Here is a 20056-nt window from a genome sequence, read left to right as displayed (position 1 = left end):
TCCATTTGCATTAACCAAGTGACTGAAGCATTCTTTTAGCTGATGAAACTGGCTGAAATTAGTGTCTCTGTAGGGAGGGGATCAAGGCATACATGACTGAGCTGCAATATTTACTGCTAAACATCAAATTAATACCAAATTTTTCACCATTGTAATCCACTCTATGAAAGAGAATAAATACAAGAAGGGGAGTCACCCTAGGAGTACCATTCTTTCTAGCAAAGTAGAACTTCAAAGACTCAAATCAGTACTTCATAGTAGCTACAGGACACAAGTTAGAACAAATTTATCTAGTGCAAGTCTAGAGAAAAAGAAACAATGACTTTCTACAGCAGTGTTGCTGCTAAGACCAGTTAGATCTAACACGAAGGGAGAAAACTACTAGTTCCCCAATTACTACACACAACACAAGTATGTATATTATACCTTGTAGGTCTTTCCATGCTCCTCTGATTGTTTGGGATGGAAATGCTAGCATTACATTTGCATAAGACAGGCAATACTTTTAACGCACAAAGCATGACAACTTTAGATGATCACAGATATAAAGTCCCATTTAATTTTGGATTAAAAATATTAAAGAATTAGACAATTAATTACACTTCCATGGATTCATATACACTACATCAAATATTACTGAAATTAGCATTTTGTCTTCTGGGAGGCAGCCAGACTACTGACCGCACAAAGGGAAGAGTTTGCCAAAAATGCCCCGTGTTCTCCCAGTTATCCGCTCCTTCAAACCTCTGAAAATCTAAACCTGTTTTAGAAGATGGATCTGTCATGTGGAAGAACATTTACAGTCTGTACCATTTTGGCATTACACGTTAAAATCCAACCAAAAAAACGTGACAAGCACTTGATTACCACAGGTAATAGGCTGTCTAGGATTAAATGTAAAACACATACATTACCATATATAATTAAGGTCAAATACATTTTACTATCATGTGTTTATGTCCTCCCTAGATTATGATAGGGAAGTGTTCTATTGCTACACAGCTGAGATACTCCAGTAAACAGAGGCACCAATAAATATAATTAGGCCAGTAGTAAAACCTATTTATTTTATGGAAGAACTCAAGATTTATTGCTAGAACATGAATGTTTTCCAGTTCCAAACCAGTTCATGTTTATATGTCATTCCTTTGAAAAGAGAAGGAAACAAACAATACAGTTATCAGTTTACGTAATCATGACAGTTATGTAGCCTATTATAAATCAAAGTCAAAGCAGTATTTGTCTGAAATAAAGGTCTGTATTATTACAGCTAGCAAGAAAGGGTTTACCAACAGTTTCACACTAAATCAATGTTCAGTGAAATTTGAGAAAATGCCACAGCTTGTTACACAAATGTCAATTTTATTGACACTAGCACACAACTGTATACAGTGTTTTCAAAAGAAATGGAATTCATCATTGAGAAATAGTGAAACAGATTAATAGCAAGGTTGTAAGGTTAAAAGTACTTAACTCTGTATTACAAAAGACATAAGAAAAGTGGTATCACCTCAAACGTGGAAACAAAGAAATTCTGGCACTATCCCTGTCATTTGACAGCGAATAAATGATTTGCACCTCTGTGAGAAGTTCACAGGCATTATAGACTAGAAGTTAAATAGCACCTATCTGTGATAGATAGATATATCGACATATCTACCTACCTATTTATTATCCCGGGTCTAAGTTCTGATGTACTGGAAATTTTATCAGTACAACTCCAAGTATTTCAAACTATAAAATATCAAATGGACAATGAATTAAAGACTTCCTAACCTATACTTGGAAGACATAACTTGGGAAAAGTATTATGGAAAGTGTCACCAAAAAGCTTGCCTAGTGGCTCACAGCACTGAGTATACACCCCATTGATTAAAGACTTGCTCATCAATACATCACTGACATTCTCAAAGTTATTTTGCAGCAAGCTGAAATGCTACATCCTCTTTTTTGCTATCAATGTGGACATGAGCAGTGACCAAATCCAACCACTACCACTTAGAAGCAAGAGCTCAGTCAGACCCCATCTGCCAATATGCTGAACAAGTGAAAATTAAAGCTTACTATAAGAAAGTGGCTATATTACAAAAGGGCCTCAAAATGCTGTTACGTTAGCACATTCTGGGGCCTAATTACAACCAACATAGCCATAAAGATTCAACACACTGGATGTTGTTCTGGTAAAGGTGGGAAACAAACTGACTGACTCACAGCAGAACGAGTAAGTCATGAAGAAATGAAAATGGAAGGTCTTCTCTCCCCCAGTGCCAATCAATCAGGACATGTGTCATGGCAATGCTGCAAAGTGACTTTCTCTTTTTCATGGAGGTGAGGAACAAATAACCTGTATTAACCAAATGGTCTTTTGTCAGTATTTCATCTGACCTCCTGCCACAGAGGAGTATATTCATACAGGCTCTACTCATCAACTACATACTGCAGAATATAAACAGAAGCAGAAGGGAAAAGATCAATCTTATTTACAAGGTACTGAAATTCCTCACATTTTACCCTAAAGGATTCATTGATTGACAGGCAATTATTAGCATGTCAGTTGCCAGATATCAGGTGGTTCTGCACAGCACATTAGGGGCCTAAAAGTTTTGCAGCTGGTAACATGGAATCATCTTTGCTCGTACTTCAAGAGATTTTTATTTAGATTCAGACTTGGGCCATCTTTCAAATATAATGGAGCCAGCTACATACACACAAACCAAGAGACAGGTACAAAAAAGTTTATATAACGATTGCTGAAGCACATACTAAAATTATATCCTTGATGGAGTGAGTAGGAATTAAGCATGTGCTTCAATTCTTTTCTGAGCTTGGGTTTAAGAAGAGAAACAAACACTGGTTGATGACAGTGGCAAATAATGAGAATGCACTTTACCACGGTACACCAGATTAGCCCAAAATATCGAGTGGTTCTTAGTTCCACTGAGTCAGTTTACTCTCCAGACACTGGGGCAAGGTGCTGCAGTAGGGAAGGTGACAGAAGAAGTAAACCTTGACTGAAATCTAACTTGAAAAAAATCTACAAAACGACAACGGCATTTTACATGGCCACAGGACATGAAATTATGGGTTATCATCCTAGCCTTACACGTGTCTCAAATCACTCCCCACCAACATACATGTTCCATGTGCTAAGTAAAATGAAGCCAGTGGCTAAAATCAAATACTTAACAGCTATACCTCTGTCAAAACACACATCACAGTTGCTTGCTGCAATTTGGTGGTGGGAATGCATGGGAGTGCTGGCAAGCTGCGGGTCCCCAGCTAGAGAGGGGCAGGTTGGGCTCTGCGCTTTTCTGGCCAGCCGTGATCCATCCCCCTCCCAGAGCTCAATTCAAATCCTAGGTGAGCTGAACTGCCTGCTGCCTCTTTCCTTGTTGACTACACAGACAGCATAAGATGATCTGAAATCCCTGGTTAGAGACTTTAACCTAAGATGGGAGGGCTCCCCTCTTTGTGAGGAAGACAAATGGGACTCAGTGTATCCTGAAGATACCCCTCCTCTATTCCTTTTCTCCTGAAACTGCTGAATAACAAACTCAGGCCATTTAGGGTTCTGCATCTGCTTCAAAAGAAACAGTTTCCATCCCTACGCACTGTGTTTTAACAGCGAGGCAAAGTACAGCAGTGTTAAGATGCTCCTGGGTATGTTCCTCCTCTGTAGGGTACCAAGAACTGAAAACAACTCAATTATGGAAACTGAGAGGAAACATCAACCATTACTGAAGGTGACTGAAATTCTGCTGGAAAACTTCATGTACACCTACAGTGCTCACTAACTCAGCTGTTAAGGGTTATATTGCTCTCAAGGTTTATAGGTTTATTATTAGAAATTATAACACATTAAGAGCCAGAAAAGCGCTGTTCTCAGTACCTGGAACGCTGCAGGGCTTATTCTCTCTTAGGCTTGCTCCACAGCCTGCCCTGCAGTCAGGGGAAGCTCGTGACACCCAGATCCCAGTTACCCTGCTTTAAGGACAGATGAGCGTTTTCTAAACTCCAGTCTGGTAGATGAAACCCAAGCTGTTGCCCCCATCCCACTTATGAGCACTCTTTAATAAGAAAGTATCTAGCAGAGCTGCCGCTGCTGTGGCCACACAGCTAGGTCTAGCTTAATTTTCTATAGTCACAGTGGTTGCACACCTCTAACTCCTACCTCAAAGTTTTTTTCAGAGAAAGACTCATAGTACAAAATGACATGGGGGACAGACAGTACCAGATGAAGTGGCAGGAGTTTTAATATGCACTTCACCAATGACTGAAGTACCTTAGATTGGAGAAGAGTTTAATAAGGGTGTCCAGCCCTTCTCTCCCCAACTGTGAACCAGGCACACCCACGCTGCTGAACTGAGTTACAGGATGGAGATTTCTGCTCTGCTCTCCCTCAGTGCAAGAACAAAATCCCACTGACTTCCACAAAAGCTTGAGGGGGAACCGTTCATCAAGCTGCATTTCTCTTCCTCATTAAACAAAACAAGCTGGAGTGCTGGATACAGTTTGTTAAAGATCTTGAAAAGTAGTTATATATCAGCCATAAATTTATGTACAAACATCCCTGAATCCAGTACCAAAGAATTTGAGGAGGAACAGGAAGAAAAAACAACTCGGGAAGAGATCCCATGTCACACATAACCAATAATTCTGCCGGGCTTGAAGAGGAACATGACAGGGAGAAAGGTTTGCTTTGACTTCACAGCTTCAAAATGCATGCCCACGTCAGGAGTGGCAGTGATTTGGGAGAATGGTACACCTTCTCAGTGAACCAGTTTCCTCATACTTAGGATAAAGCATCAGCCAGCAAACGGACAGAACAATTAAACCAGTGACAGTTTTACAGCAAAATACCAGTTAGAATGAGTAAAAGCCTTCAATACAGGTAAAACTAAAAGAAAAAATAAAAAAATTAATTCCATGCATACACAGTTAAATGGCTTGACATGCTTATAGTCTCATCAAGCTTGGTGTTGGTTTAGTAGCCAGCAACCTCTCCAGTTGGTAAAGGTCCATGCTTTATTGGTATACTGCAGTATTAGACAGCGGTGAGTGTGAAATCAGACAGTAACTGCTGTTGGCCTACATCAGGGTATACTCACATCTTAAGAACAAAGAGTGAACATTACAGCCTGGGAAGAATACAAGGTCACTGGGCATCAGTCCTTTGTCTAGCCTTGATCTTTCCAGACAGAAATAGAGCAACCTCTAGAAGGATTCCCTGCTGTACCCAGGGTTAGGGTTGGTTTGCTTTTGTTTGTCTTTAAATCAACATGACACAGTGCTACAATAGAATTGAAAATGTTCAGCCTCCATGTAAGCTTATGCCACAGATACTGTCCATTTCAACAAGACATCTCCCCAAGACTGCAGTGATCCTGCTTACAAGCTACGGCAGACAGAATTGCTCATCGTTGGGTGCAGCCTTCATTAGGAAATGAAGGGCAATCCGATCATGCTCAATGGAGCCCAACTGCCCTGGAAAATGGATTTTCTTCCCCCCGCCCTCACTCCTCTGCTCCTCAACATGGTGCGGTTTCTCAAGTTGAGACTCACAACCTGGTGGGGTTTTTCTCCAATTCTGAATTGAGGAGTGCTCTGTGAGACAGGATCACTGTAATAAGAGGAATCAGGTACTCCCAATACAAATAGGTATTTCTGCAGTAAAAGGACATTGAGACAGTGCTCCAAACAATGCAAGGAACAGAAGATACACCATGCCTTGAGGATAGACAGAACATTGAAAAGGCTTTTTCTCCCAGATAGGTACATGCTGACAAAACAGTGCATACAATGAAAGAAAAAATGTTTCTCTTTAAACGGTATTAAACAAATGACAAAAATGAGAATGAAGTCCCCAGCATTTTCAATTTTAAAAATTAATTTTGACTACCGAGATTTATTAAAAAAAAAAAATCTATGCATGTGCACACACAGAAATCAGGAAAAGGGCTGGATAAGTGAAACACTGCCAAGCTTATGAACTTTTGTTAGTGGGTCCAGGTGAGTTTTTTAGCAGGAAAGGGGAAAAATAAGGATTCAGCTAATCAAAGATTTTTAAGTGCCTCATGGAAAAGCAACAGGCATGAGCTCTAACATTCACTGAACTAAACAGAGATCTACCTCTGATCTTGCTGTAAACCATCAAAGGCAAAAACCTGTTTTCTTCTCAAAACAGGATTTGTAGCATTTTAAAGAAAGCATCTAATCTAATTTTAACAAGCTTGAAAGCTCTTGAATCAGAAAGCATTCATTTTCCTTCAACCTTCCATGTTCAATCAGTGACAGTTGTTATCATTACTGGCTTTAGAGTTAATTTTTATCAGTAGGAACTGTGGATTTTTATGGTTCTCAGGGGCCAAAACTTTACAAAAACACATCAATAAAAATTACACCTTAAAACTCTAATCATTCTAGAGCAAACTAATTATTTACCGTCGTGTCATGCAAATTTATGATCCTAAGGTCTTTACCCCCTTTACTGTAATAACACCACCATTATTTACACTCATACTTGTGAAAAACATGCCTGTGAATGCACAGCTCAGCCAGGCACACAGGCTTTCCAGATCTCGTAACATTTAAAAGAAAGTGCTCACTGGTTTTAATAACAAACAACATAAAACAAGCTTATGCTACACGCTCTTTATAGACCACAGAACTACAACAGAAGACAAAATACTCTAAAGAACTGCTACATGTCACCCAAACTAGGCTATTTATTCATATGATGCCTTTGATTTTTAAGTAGAAGCTCTGTATTTTAAAATATGAATGGCACCACACAGCCTAACTGTAGGGAGGAAGGTAGAATATGCCTTTGTTCACGATCCACATGTTGCACAAGAATTATTTCCCTTATAAATAAGTAAATATGTCCCTTGTCTAGGCATGTTTCAGCAACTATAGAAATTACTGAAATAGAAGAAGAACGAGATTTTGTTAATTTTAATTTCCTAGGATTTAAATTTCCTTCCTTTCTAGAACCTGACAGAATGGGCAAAATTTTTCCCTAATGTAGCTTGACTGAAACCAGAGTCTGCTGCTACCCACGTTTGAGAAAAGTTACACATCAGTCTAATCTTTGGGACGTCCTGATGTTAACACTGTGCATCAGCCACTAACAATCAGTCAGAAACCCCCAAACCATCATCATCAGGTAGGAGACACCAACAAGCAGCTGGGTTTCTGACAAAAGGACTGTTCTCCTACCACTTAGAGCTGATGGCAGCTAACAAAAGAAAGGAGTATATATTAAAAATTGTTCCAGAAGATTCAATTTCCCTCATATATTTAGGGTCTCTCTTATTTGGTATGGAGAACAGGATTGATCCCCTAAATGCAGAGGAAAGAGATGCGCTAAAATGTACAGAAGCTGCCTTAGGAAACTACACCGTTCAGAGAGAGCAGCGTTATTGAAAGACTAAAAGGGACTTTGGCTTCCTTCACTTTATACATGCCTGACCACAGAACGTCTTTCCTTCACACTCGCTGCCATTTCCAGCCAGTAACAACCACACTGCTGAATGAGGTGGGTCTCCAGTGGTCCACATCCCTGTGCACAAAGTAAGTGACACCGAACTCCTTCACACACGTGCAGAAGTCAGGAAAAACTTGGATCGTTAATTTGTTTTTCATCATTAGAAGTTAAATTGCAGCAATTAAAATTTCACTCTAAAGTCACCTCTGACAGCAGTCTAATGCCTCATTATGACAAATGAGACTAGTTAAACAAACATGGTATTTGACAGAATTTATAGGTCAGACATCCTTTCTTCTGTTGAAGAACTGTTCCAGAAATAGCCACAATTCATGCTAATTGCATATAAATCATACTGATGAGATGTGAATCACTGGTTTTCAATATTCAAATTCAAGTCTGCTACATCAGTTCAACTGATCAACACAATTCTTGCTCTCCGAGTACCCTAAGAAACTACTGGGGCTTTAAACTCTCAGGAAAAGAGTAGAAAGCATACTATGCCAAAGGGAACTGTAAATAAATAAGGCTAGACATTTTTAGTGTGCTTAAGATATTTCCTATTCTCCTCTTTTCCTTTGTCCTCCCAACCCTGGAGCCCCCCCCACCCCAGAAGAAACTTCTAGTTGATTATGGAGACTCTGCATGTGTGTGCATTTATCGTGGGACAGAAGATGACAGAATTTAAAGCATGTCTGCTTCTTAGTGAAGAAAAGGAAGAGCTATAAACAGGTTTTAGATCTGTCTAACCCATTTTCCATTTGACTTTCTCTGGTCACCACCAAGTAATTGCATGTACAGATTAGAGAGGCCAGACAGGAACTTCTGGCATGAATGCTACTGCTTCAGAATGAATACAGCTGCTTCAACTAATACGAGCCGCTCCACAAACATCTGTGCAAACAGAAACCAGCCCTACAAATATTCAAGGGGGAAAATACAGGTCCTGAAGCAGTCTGGTCTAATAATACTAGCCCCATTTAGTGAACTAATTCACAAACCATTGTTTTTTCACCCTTTGCTGGGTTCTAATGACTACATTCAGCATTGCCAATGCTGCTCTGTCGAGAAAATTCTGTCTAATTTTGCATGCCCTTTAATCTTGAAGCAAACTGGTAGACTGATTTAATTTTTCAAATTATTAACATGCAACTCTTTCATTATGCTCATCCATCTACTTTATAAATGATAGCTCCATATAGCTCACATAACGTACATGCAAATACAGCAAACCTAAAAACTTTCAGTTACATGTTGACATTTTTCAGCTACAGAAATTTCTCGTCCAGTTTTTCTTTGATATAATTTGTATTTAGCATGCACTACAATGGTTAATGGGATGGTACCTGTTCGGCAGGCCTGTGAGCTATGACTGACTTGAGACAATGGCAGCACTAGGCACAAATCATCTTCAGAGAACACCCCTCTTTCATGCACAAGGAATATGTTTGCTAGGGGATATGAACTTAAAACAAAACCAGTGCAGTCTAGGCCATTCAGATATCAATTATTCAAAACTCCGTACCTGCAATATCTTATGTAGGTCCTGGCTCCTTGCCACTATCCACGTTTCCTTCATCTAGCCAAATTTATTCCCAAATTTTATATGCCAGGTCACTGAGGAAAACTAGATATATGATATGAAAAACAACTCCAGAAGAAGATCCCAACAGGACATAAGTTCGAGCTGCTGCTGAGATGGAGACAAAATTGTCTGACATGATTTTTCTACTGTCATTGTAGAAGATGACTGAACATGGTCAAGTACTTGGAATTGCAAAGAAAGACTCAGGAGTGCCTTTTATCCATAGGCTAACTACATTCTGCACGTTATTTTAGGACAAACCCCTAAACTGCTTTTGGAGCTAGTCTCCATATTCATCCAACTACATGGACAGAGTTGGCTCAGCACAGCAATAAGCCATCTGGACAGCCCAACAAGAGGCTTCCTCCACATCTGCTGGAAAGACAGGAGATGGGTGGCTCAGGACTACTCAACTCAGAGTAGATGTAGCTGCTCGATCTTGCTGGGATTCAGCTCCCTCATTTCTAGCAATTGCCTAAGGATATCTGGGCACATGATGAGTATGGGATTTAAAAGTTAATTATTGAGAACAAAAAAATTCAGAACAGTGCATCAAAAGTACCATCACCCACACTCCAAAATCTACTGGAATCGGTGGAAGAATCCAATCTTTTACTTAGTCTATAACTACCTCTGTTAGACTTGAGACACAGGTATGCTTAGACCACTGCTGTTGACCAGCGTACGCAGATTAATCAACGCTTGCAACAACAAACTTGAACTGACAGGCTCCTCTTCCCGTGTGTGCTTTGTGAACCAGAATGAGAATTCCCCCATCTCATCTCATCCGCAGTCTTGCCCCAAAGGTTTCTGTTCTTTCCTGCAACATCTTTCTGTATTTGTCCCACAGAAACAAACTCCCAGATGAATTCTAAGGGACCTGACCCTATGTGAAAACATCAATTTAAAACTGCTCTCTCACTTACCATTCTTGGCAAGCGCTCAGATATGAACCACATGTCTGATGGAGGAATTTGGCCCTCAGACTGTTTTTAATTAAATGCTTGTCTACTGATATTAAATGGAACTTCAGTGGCGTAAGAATGCTGCAAAAATGATTCATCCTAAATGAAGTTATTTCCTATGTAATTTACAAACTTTATTTCTTCAAACTTGAAGAATTCCACATGTGTTAAAACAACAACCACTTAAACATTTGAAGTGGAAAAAAGTGCCAGATGACAGAAAATAGCTGCAGAAAAATCCTCATATTTCATTTTTGAGGATAATATTCAAAAGGGTAAAGAAAAGCTGTTGAGATATGTTATTAGCAACTAGGCTAACTCCAACTACCAGCAGGTCTGTTATTATAAATTATAAATCCATTATCTTTGTAGGCATATGAGAGAAGAAATCAGGCCTGAAAACAGTATCTGAAAGGATGCAAAATAGTAAACACCATTTATAAAACTTTATATTCACTTAAATCCAAACAATATGAACTCTACTCACTTTTCTTAAGTAGCAGAAATGACTGCAAATCCTTTTGTTGAAAATCTATTACTTGAACTCTAATTCTACTGGCTAACAAAGCAATTAATTAATCTGTCCAGATTGCTATTACTTTACTATATAATATAACTACCGGTACTTTTGCTGCACAAGCAGCAAAAAAATCAAAAGGAGACTCATGCACCCACTCCCCATGCTCACGCTATCTGTTAACGCAGGCTTCAACTACTTATATTTCATCTTAAATATTGAGAAGTTCAAGGCAATTATTTTACAGCTATTCTAAATCCAAAACACAAACCACCTTCTTTTAGAATAATATACAAGCAAGCTTTTCCCTAATTATCAATCTCGCTGTTTCTAGGTTCATGCTTTAAACTACAGGAACAAATGAGAGCATTCCCTGTCACCAAAATACCACTGTCTAAAGAGATGTTTTAAATCATTCCTGTTCAAAAATGAGGTATCTAATCTTTAAGAAAACCAACACACTAAAGGAGATGAGTGGGTGAAAACTTATATTTACACAAAGATATATTTTACTGCAAAAAGTAAAGTATATAACAAGACATGCCTAACTACTGTAGGTATCTTTTTAAATATCCTTCACTCAGATTAAACTCTGTTAAAGTGTGCATAGACCAAGGCATTAGAAAAATTAAAAAGACTTCTTATTTTATTATTTTTGTAAAAACGATTTTGAAAATTTTATATTGTCTAGATTTACAAAGTCCTGTAACTTGTTCATCGGTACTTATGTGGGTGGATTCATCATTGCTGCACGCATGTACTGCATGATGCAGATCACTGCAAGTGACCTGCAGTTCAGTCAGTGCTGCTGTTCATCACTTAAAATCCTCAGATTTAGTTCCCTTCTCCCACAAGAAAAATATATAAAAGTTAAAATTAAGGCCAGTGTTAAAGAGCACATCTTGTCTCTCAGCTCTAATAACTGCAGGACACTTCACATACAGGAGACTTTTCATCTGGATTTTCTTAGTTAACCTGGAGAAACTAGAACCAGATTTTATTAGGATACAGCCTTAATTCTCAATACTTTTAGCCTGTGAAAAGGAAGTTTACAAAGAATTAGTCTCTCTGTCCTTCTGCACACGTGCCAAAATCTTGCTACTCTATGTACAGTACAGAAGACAATCAGCCTGGACTACGGTTAGTCCCATCATTCTCTGTGTCAGGGGATGAAAAATTTATGAGGTGGCACTATGGGAAAAAATAGCCTACGACAGACTAATTGGACCCTGTAAAGATAAAGATTTTTCATAATCAAAGCAAAAAAAAAAAATTAAACAGCCACAATCTCCAACCCCCCCACCAAAAATCACCCACAACATATCTTTGATGTCTCTATAATAATTCCACTGAAAGAATAAGAGGAAAAAATCTCTTGCAATTAATCCTTATACCACACTGATAAAGGATAGAAAGGATTGCCTTGCAAGTAACAGTAGTACCACTCTTCATTAGAGCTGTTTCAATCTAGGTTTTTTCACTTGAATTATATCTTTCACCTAGTTCTCTTTCTTGCCCAAGAAAGAGTTTGGAGTTTCAAAATCTCCATCACCAAATCAGCCTGTTGAACCCACTGAAGAAAAAGCCAATACTGTCATTGTTCCTGTACACATGCCTAATTTGCAACCTCAGTTCATCAGTTAAGATTATAAAATGGGTTATGAAGATGAGTAGACCAAACACATTCTTGCTATGAAAAGATTTTCCAGCATATTTCAAGATTTCAACAAGTCTTGCATTTGGCTATAAGTTTAATTTTTTTCCCCTAACTCTGTTGAGGCACTCATAAGTTGCTCTCCTTATATGGGAGAGAAAAAAAAATTGTAATAGATGTACAAAATAGCACAACGTACCTACTTAGTTTTGTTTTTGTTTGTTTTGTCAAAATAACTAGTCAAGTGTCAAAGAAGCTACAATATATACCTAAAATATGACTTCATACAAAGAATAGGTGAGTGTATAAAGTCTTACAAAGGTACCTAAATCAGTAACAATTTTCCTCTCCTCCTGCCTTTCAGAGGAGATGCATTACTGCTAAGCTTCACTGAAACTTCTCCTTGTTATTGTATTTCTAGCATCCGTTCCCTCTGGCTGATCAGTACAATGATCCACGCACTGAAATTATTACCAGCCACCCTTTATGAGCCCCAGAAGATGCAACCGCTCTAATGAGCAGTCACAGTATCCACTGGTCTCATACGCCCCGGTCCCTAGCAGCTGAAGACCTGCACAACATCCTCATCACTGAGGCCAACAGACACATCCTCCTCTACCTCCTCATCAAGCTGAAGGCTTCCAAAGGAGTACTTATTTCTAGGCATGGGAGAGGAACTCAGCACAATGGGATTTCCAAACACCAGGGGGTGAGTGAAGGGGTTAATGATTTCCGAGTCGGAATCGCTAGATTCTGTCCCACTGCTGGTGGAGCCCTCCATCATCTGGACTGCAGCCATGTGATCCATCACGCCACTGGAATGCAGCGACTGCACGACTGGGCTCTGCTTTGACTGTGCCCCAGCTGGCATACCGTTGGCCATCATTTTGCCTTCTGGAGAAGACATCTTAGTCACTCCACCTCCTTTACAATACCTCTCTGATCTATATTCCTGCCCAGGGGTTGAGGATATCTGGCTTAGGATAAATGGATCTGTAACGGATTTATTGCAGAGATTTGGCATTTTCTGTGCACAAGGCCGTTGAGAACCTGGAGAATATCTGCAATACTCGTGGCAGCTACTGGCGTGGCTATCCTCCTTCCCAGTCCTCACCCTGCAGTCATGCCCATTTTCTGAGACATAACCCTGAGAGCCAGTTCGGCTCAGGCTCATGTTAGGGCTTGAGCCTTTGCTGCTGGGAGGCAATGGAGTGGCCAGTGGACTACGGCTCCCTGCCCCTCTAAACATTTCATCAACCAGTGAGCTGTGCCTTGGCATCCTGGGGCTTCCCCCGGTATAGAAGGAGAGATTAGCTGGGTTATCATCAAGGTACTCTTCAGAGAGATACTGGGAAGATTTTATAGAGGCCGAGGAATCCCTATATCTAGTTCTATTGCGATTTTCATCTCTGTAGTGAATATAGGCACCACTGGTCAAATCACCCTCATAATTGTCATTTGTTTGGGAATATGACCGGGTTATTTGTCCTCTGAGGAGATCATACTCGCTATCTACATCACTGCAGTCAATGAAAGGAATGGAGGTGCTGCTGCCATGAGCAGCCCTGGAAGCTGGACCTGTGCTTGGTTGCTGTGACTGAGGTCTGTTCTGCTGCATCCTGTCCTTAGCAGCCTCCTCTTCTTCCTCCACTGTTGACACCACTGCTCCATCCACCTTTCTGCCTTCCTTTGGACTCTTCTTCAAGGAAGGGCTCTTGTGCTGTCCAGTGTCTTCTGTTGAAGCTTTCAATTCCTTTCCTTGCCGGCAGCTCGGCACTGCTGCAGCATCATTGTCGTCTCCATAGGCAAAGCTAGAGCTCTGGAAAGATAAAAGAGGGAAGGCAAGGGGGAAACAAAGGGAGAGGGAGGGGTGGGAGGGGAGAGGTTTGGGAGGGAAGGGAGCCAGAGGGAAAAGGCGATGTGTAATTATGCACCAGAATTTTGCACTGCATCTGCAGCAACATAGGAATCTCTTGAAAGCAGAAGAGGCAACCCAAGCTTCAAAATCAATTAGAATTAAAAAAACAGAAGTCTCTGATCTTGAAGAAGAGAAAAATACATAAGCTAAGCAAGGGAAGAAAAGGCAGACAGAATGTGGTGATATGTAAAAAGGGGTATTTGAGGTGCTTCCATGCCCTAAGGCAGCCATCAACACTCTAAGAACATCCACCTGTTCGCACTACTCTGAGAATCTGGAGGAAAAGATAAACACATGAGACACATTCTGCACAGCCTACTTATACACACTAAAAAAGCCATGTGTGGGCTTTTGAGCACCCCACATTCAATCCCTGGAGCATACCTGCCACTAGTTCATGGGATGGCTTTTCTGCACGCATAAATATGTCGAATCTGCCCAGTAGCCATGCTCCATCTGCCTGAGCTTGTCTTAGCGATATTAAAATGCTAAAAGATATTTGAAATGGGCTGCATTTATAACAGAATTCTCCCCAAGTTCTTAGGCTTGCAGAAATGAGAGAGCTTGTGAATATCAAAAGGAAGCAATGCGAGGGAGGTGAAGGTTCGGGTAGCACTCTTAAAAACACTAATCTAGTAACTTGCTCCTGCCATTTAAGCTCTACCTAACATAAGGTTATGTGATTAAAGGTTCGCCTCCACAAACACGGATGAGCACACGGAAACAGGGTGGAGGAACCTCAATAACCTAGTCAGGAAAATGAAGCTCCTTGACCCGGCTCCTCTGGGGGCTGTCCCAGGAGAGCCATCAGCCCATGGTCTGGGTTTGTCTGGGATGCCAGCAACTGGAGAAACCAGAGCACGTGCATATTGGTTAGGTGGGTAGGTCAACGTGTAATTGCTAGCAAACATTAAACTGGACTAGTTGATGAGCAGGATAAGGGAGTTGGAAGCCAAGTACTGGAGCAGCCATAAGTCAGGCCAGACACTGGAAAGACCATGAAGCCTGGGGGTCAATTACTGGCAATGTCCTGAGTCTGTACCAGCTACCGGAGAGACACCTTTGCATGTGTGTCTGTGTGAGGTAACCAGGAACCAGAGGATCCCAGTGTCAGTTACTGGCTAGACTGAGAGTCAAAGATGAATTACTGGAGGAACCCATAGCATGCATGTGTGTGTGTCTGCAGATCTGAGTACCAGCAATTGGAGTGGGGCTGTGAGCCTTGGGGGTTTGTATGCCCAGGTACCAGCCACTGGGAGACCTGGGGATCCAGGGGCCCACTACTGGATAAACTGAGTGTCTAAGACCAGCTGCAGGAGGAATCCATATCGTTTACCCATCTTCCACTAATGAACTTTCACCCTGATCAGCCAAGGAGTGGAACAGCCACTGGCACTGTCTTGGGGGAGTGCTGTTCTCTGTGTTTACCTGTGTGGCTGGCTGTGTGTATACATGTATATATATTGTATATGTGGGTGCCCATAGTGAATACATGGTCAGCCTTACTACTAGCTGGACCTGGGAACATGCAGCTGCTGCAACCTCACCACTGTTGGGCTATTGGATTTGCAAACACCTAATATGTAACAGCTCCTAACATAAGACAAATCCATTAGGTATCTACCAGAGATAATGGCTTGAAAGTACAGAGCTATAATTTTTCTGAGGAAATAATTCTTCTCCTCCCTGGTTAATACAATAAAACAGCTTGCCACGGGCAACCAAGACTCCCCAGTGAAGGAAAAGAAACTTTTCCCAGATGCAATAACCAGCTACAACCTAGGGACCAGCAGTAACACTGTGGATTGCAATTTTTCAGATGCTCGTTAAGTACAGCTCAGCAAGCTCACTATTTGTATTTGTCTGATTGTCTGGAAGCAATGCTGTTCCACAGTGGAAATGAACTTGTTCCACTTGCAGAACCTAAAACTTATGACACCCAGGGCTCCTCAGCTCCCAGTTAAACAGAAAGCGAGCAGAAAACTATGCTCCTAGAGTTTCAAAACAGCAATCAGTGGATTCTAACAAGAAATGTTTAAAAGGCATGATCCAGGGTTTCACCAACATCACTGACTTGTTTTGGCACCTCTGTATGCTGTTCTGAAGGCTGTGCAGTCAGACTCCTGATGGAATGAATCTTGCTGTGTTTCCTGGAGATAAAAGGAAAATTGCAGTAAGAAGCCATTTCAGTTTTTTCTACAAATAGGAATCAAGAGACATGCCTTCTTTAAAACAAAACCTTTGAACGGTAGCTTTCATAAAAGTTTGCTCCAAATCAGATTAACATTCTTCCATTCTGTAAAATTTAAATGTGCTATGCATTGCAAACATACCACTGTAAGAAAAGGGAGAGGTACTGAAGCAAAAATGGTTTATCACCAGAACATGAGACATAAGCAATGAACTGCTGTCATGGTCTTCGTGGAATTTTGGCCATTACTTTCAGCTCACCATGAGCAAGATGAGTTCAGACAGAACTGGCTCTAGCAAGTTGTAAGCTTTCCCTGGAGACCTCTCCCTTGAGGCTGGCTATACCTGTTCCTGTTACTTTTAGTTTTATTCTAAGATGAATAAGTCTGTTCACATATGTTAACCACAACCCACCAAAGAGGGTGCAAATCAATATGGGAGGAAGTTACCTGTGATGGCAGAACAGTCACTGCTGAAAAACAGATTGAAGACCATTGATTTTAAATAAACTATAGGTTGTGCCAACTTCCGCCAAAGCATTCAGGACCAAGGTGATACTATACAAGTGATAAACTGTCAAACCAGCAAAGAAGGAATTTTTTTACGTGGATTGGTGCCAAGATCTTAGAATATAACTAACTGGAAATAATTTGATTAAAACATATTGGGATAGTTCATTTACTTCCTCTCACCTTTCAAACTGCACTTTTTTGTGCCCTCCTTCTTTAACATAGTCAAGAACTTGCTTCTGAGTCCGACCACTGGAAGAAAACCACAGTTAAAACATTTAATGCAATATACCACCTGGTCATCATAGACACGTATGTGGCCTGCATATGAAGTCACAGCAACCAGAAAAGTATTTGTCACTATTAACAGAAACTCACGTAGAATCATAAGAAAGGGGAGCTGCCGGTCAGATACACACAGATTTTTATCATTTTGCATGGTACTTGCCTCTTTTTTTTTTGCTATGGAGCTACTTTTTGATGCCTTTTCAGAACTGCTTAAATTCAGTTGTGTGCCCTTTACAGGGTACTACATTACTGGGAAGTCACCACAACAGAAAGCGAAGCAGGGGTTAAGTTTTCCTCTCATGAACGAAAAACATTCTTGAATCCTTTCAAGTCAAATGCCAGCCTTACCTGGTATCAGTAAACCCTGGAACCAAGACGAAAACTGCTGAAATCTATTTCATGACTCAGCTGCTACTACTAAATACGTCAACTGTGTTTAGTATATATATAAGCTATATAAGCATATATACATTTTCTGCAGAGATTTAGGCTGGAAATCCCTTTCTCCCCTTCTGCTACAGGCTGTGAAAAAGTAGTGAGAAAGCCTAGCACTTCCTATTGTGCACAGTTATAAACTCCAAAGGGAACTGGAAACCCACACCTCAAGAATGCTCAATAGAGAATCAAACCCTTCCCATTCATTAGAGGTTTTCAACATAAGTACCACAAGGCCTGGAAAAAATTACTGAATATATGTAACACACACCACAGTGAGTGGAGGATGTAGCCAGAACTTGCTCTCCAAACCAGGAGGTAGAGTTGAATGCACCTACAGTCTATTTACTCAGGAGAAACTTAAGTTATAGCTTGTTTACCCTAACATAGATCCTTCCATTTTACTTAATTTACTTTGCAGGCAGGAAACAAAGTGGGAAGAGAGTTAGAATGGCCGTATTTACTATGTTCTTGTGCAAGGCAACTAGAGTGTACAGTTTCTCTCAGCAAAGAGGGTTTCTGGCTGTTCAGCTTATATCACCTTCGCAAACAAAATAAACTGTATGAATAAAAGGATTTCCCCCCTGGCATACACAATACAATATCTACAATGAGAACCCAACCATTAAAAACTTTTCTACAGCTCTCACAAGAATGCAGGTAGACATAGCCTTAGCATTGGTGGTCATCTCACATAAATTCTTTGCAAGCATAAAGGTCTCAGCATAAAGACAAGCCATTGCTTTTAACTGCATAGAGATGGGTTTACCACAGGCACATGCAATGAAAATACAAATCTGTACTCTAATACATAGGAGAGATCTGATCCTAGAAGCAGAGGATCCAAAGAGTGCCAAAAAGTTGCTAGCTAGTGTTGCTTAGGGCACAGGCAGATTTTCTTATGTGAAACCAGGTGGAACCTATATACTTTATATCTTACTTGCAGAAAGCTACTTTGCAACAGCTGCTACAAAATCAATGCAGGCTTTTTGCATACTATGTTCTTTGCACTGCTTTGGCTGAGAAGAGGCAATGGAAAATATAAAGGAGCAAACTACAGTGCAAAAAAGGGAGCTGAAAATAATAGGTTTAATTCTAGATCATTAAGGATGTGATTTTGAAATGGGGAGGTGACAAAGGTGGAAAGAAGAATGAAGGTCTTACCTGAACCTAAATGATGAACCTCTAGAAAAAAGAACAGGTTTGGGCTTTGGTTTAGGTTCCTCAAAAAGCCTGAAAAAGGCATGATGCTCTACACAGATCTTCCAGAAAGACTTGCAAAAATCTCGACTGGCCATAAGGAATTCCAGGGTGTCCTGGAATGAACTCTGAAAATTGAGATAGCATTTGCAATGTAAGCAAGCAAGCAACATATATTACAGAGATGCATTGACAAAACAGGTGCTATGCTACAAAAAAAAAAAGCTTTTTCCCCAACTCATTGGCGTTCAGGCTTAACAGACCGTATCCTTCTCACTTTGAGATATCGCTGGTCTGCTTGGCAGTATCAGACCTATTGCTCAAACTTCCTTTCATTGGCAAATATGACAGAAATAAAGTGGTCTTAACATTAATGAGAAGAGGTGGTTTACATGCTATAACTTAAGAATTGATGATATAGTACCAGAGTCGCAACCAGAAGATGACTCTGTGACATTCAGCTTACATTTCCTTTGCTAGGACTGCTCACCTGAGATGCCAGGTTGATGCGTGCAGTACCAACAGTGAACATAAGCAATTAACATAACAAACCCAAAAATCTTACTGAGGTGATAAAAACCAAAAATCTTATTGAGGTGATAAAAACCAAAAATCTTATTGAGGTGATAAAAACATATGTCTGATCTGTCAGTAGAAATTTACCAAATAACCTTTTGTCAACTTCATTTCCTGACAAGGACTTACATTCACATCAGGCCGCAGCTTGATCAGAAAACGTTTCCTCTTGAAGCTCAGCTTTCGAACCTTAGCCCAGTTGAAGGCATTGATCTTGGTGTGACCCTACAGAGAAAAAAGCCAGCAGAGTTTAAGCATTCCAGATCTGAATGGAAAAATGTAGACCACTAAAGAAAGCTTGTCATATATTAATCATCTATTCACTTCACTTGAAATTATAATATTTCTTATCATTTATCCTCTGATAATGCAAACCATAAACATCTGGTGCTGTGACTGAAGGGTTAAACTCTTGCTTAGTTATAGGGCTAGGTGTACTGAGTTGCTGTGAAAGCCATCTGACCCAGTATCACGGCACAAAACAGGGCGGCCCAGCTTTTGCCCAGATGATGTTATCTTGTTCCACTATGCAGACTCAGATTTTCAGAGGACGAAGTCATGTCCCAGAGATGCCTCCTTCTCTTTCTACCACCTACAGGGAACTGAGGGAATCCAGACACATGACATGTCACCTCACTTTGATGGGGTAGATTTCCTTCCTCTTTGTCTACAGCGCAAAATAAACACCCCTTTAAATGTTACCTAACTGGGGAGGGGGGGAGGGCGGAAATTT

The 20056-nt window shown here is 40.4% G+C and overlaps 1 protein-coding gene across 1 annotated transcript in view; it reads right to left on the bottom strand.

The window, feature by feature from the left end:
* FARP1 (FERM, RhoGEF (ARHGEF) and pleckstrin domain protein 1 (chondrocyte-derived)) overlaps nucleotides 1–20056 on the bottom strand; it is a 166941-nt gene that overhangs the window by 33355 nt on the left and 113530 nt on the right. Inside the window, exons 8-12 of the mRNA XM_010578291.1 lie at nucleotides 19453–19548; nucleotides 18712–18875; nucleotides 17008–17076; nucleotides 16191–16275; nucleotides 13786–14026 (exon numbers count right to left, since the gene is read on the bottom strand). Of these exons, the coding sequence (XP_010576593.1) occupies nucleotides 13786–14026; nucleotides 16191–16275; nucleotides 17008–17076; nucleotides 18712–18875; nucleotides 19453–19548 (655 nt within the window). The remainder of the gene's footprint in view (nucleotides 1–13785; nucleotides 14027–16190; nucleotides 16276–17007; nucleotides 17077–18711; nucleotides 18876–19452; nucleotides 19549–20056) is intronic.

This window comes from Haliaeetus leucocephalus, unplaced genomic scaffold (assembly GCF_000737465.1).
Source record: "Haliaeetus leucocephalus isolate CR32 unplaced genomic scaffold, Haliaeetus_leucocephalus-4.0 Scaffold626, whole genome shotgun sequence".
NCBI classification, from domain to species: domain Eukaryota; kingdom Metazoa; phylum Chordata; class Aves; order Accipitriformes; family Accipitridae; genus Haliaeetus; species Haliaeetus leucocephalus.
The sequence above is the reverse complement of the archived record's forward strand: the minus strand, read 5'-3'. Positions and strand labels throughout refer to the sequence as shown.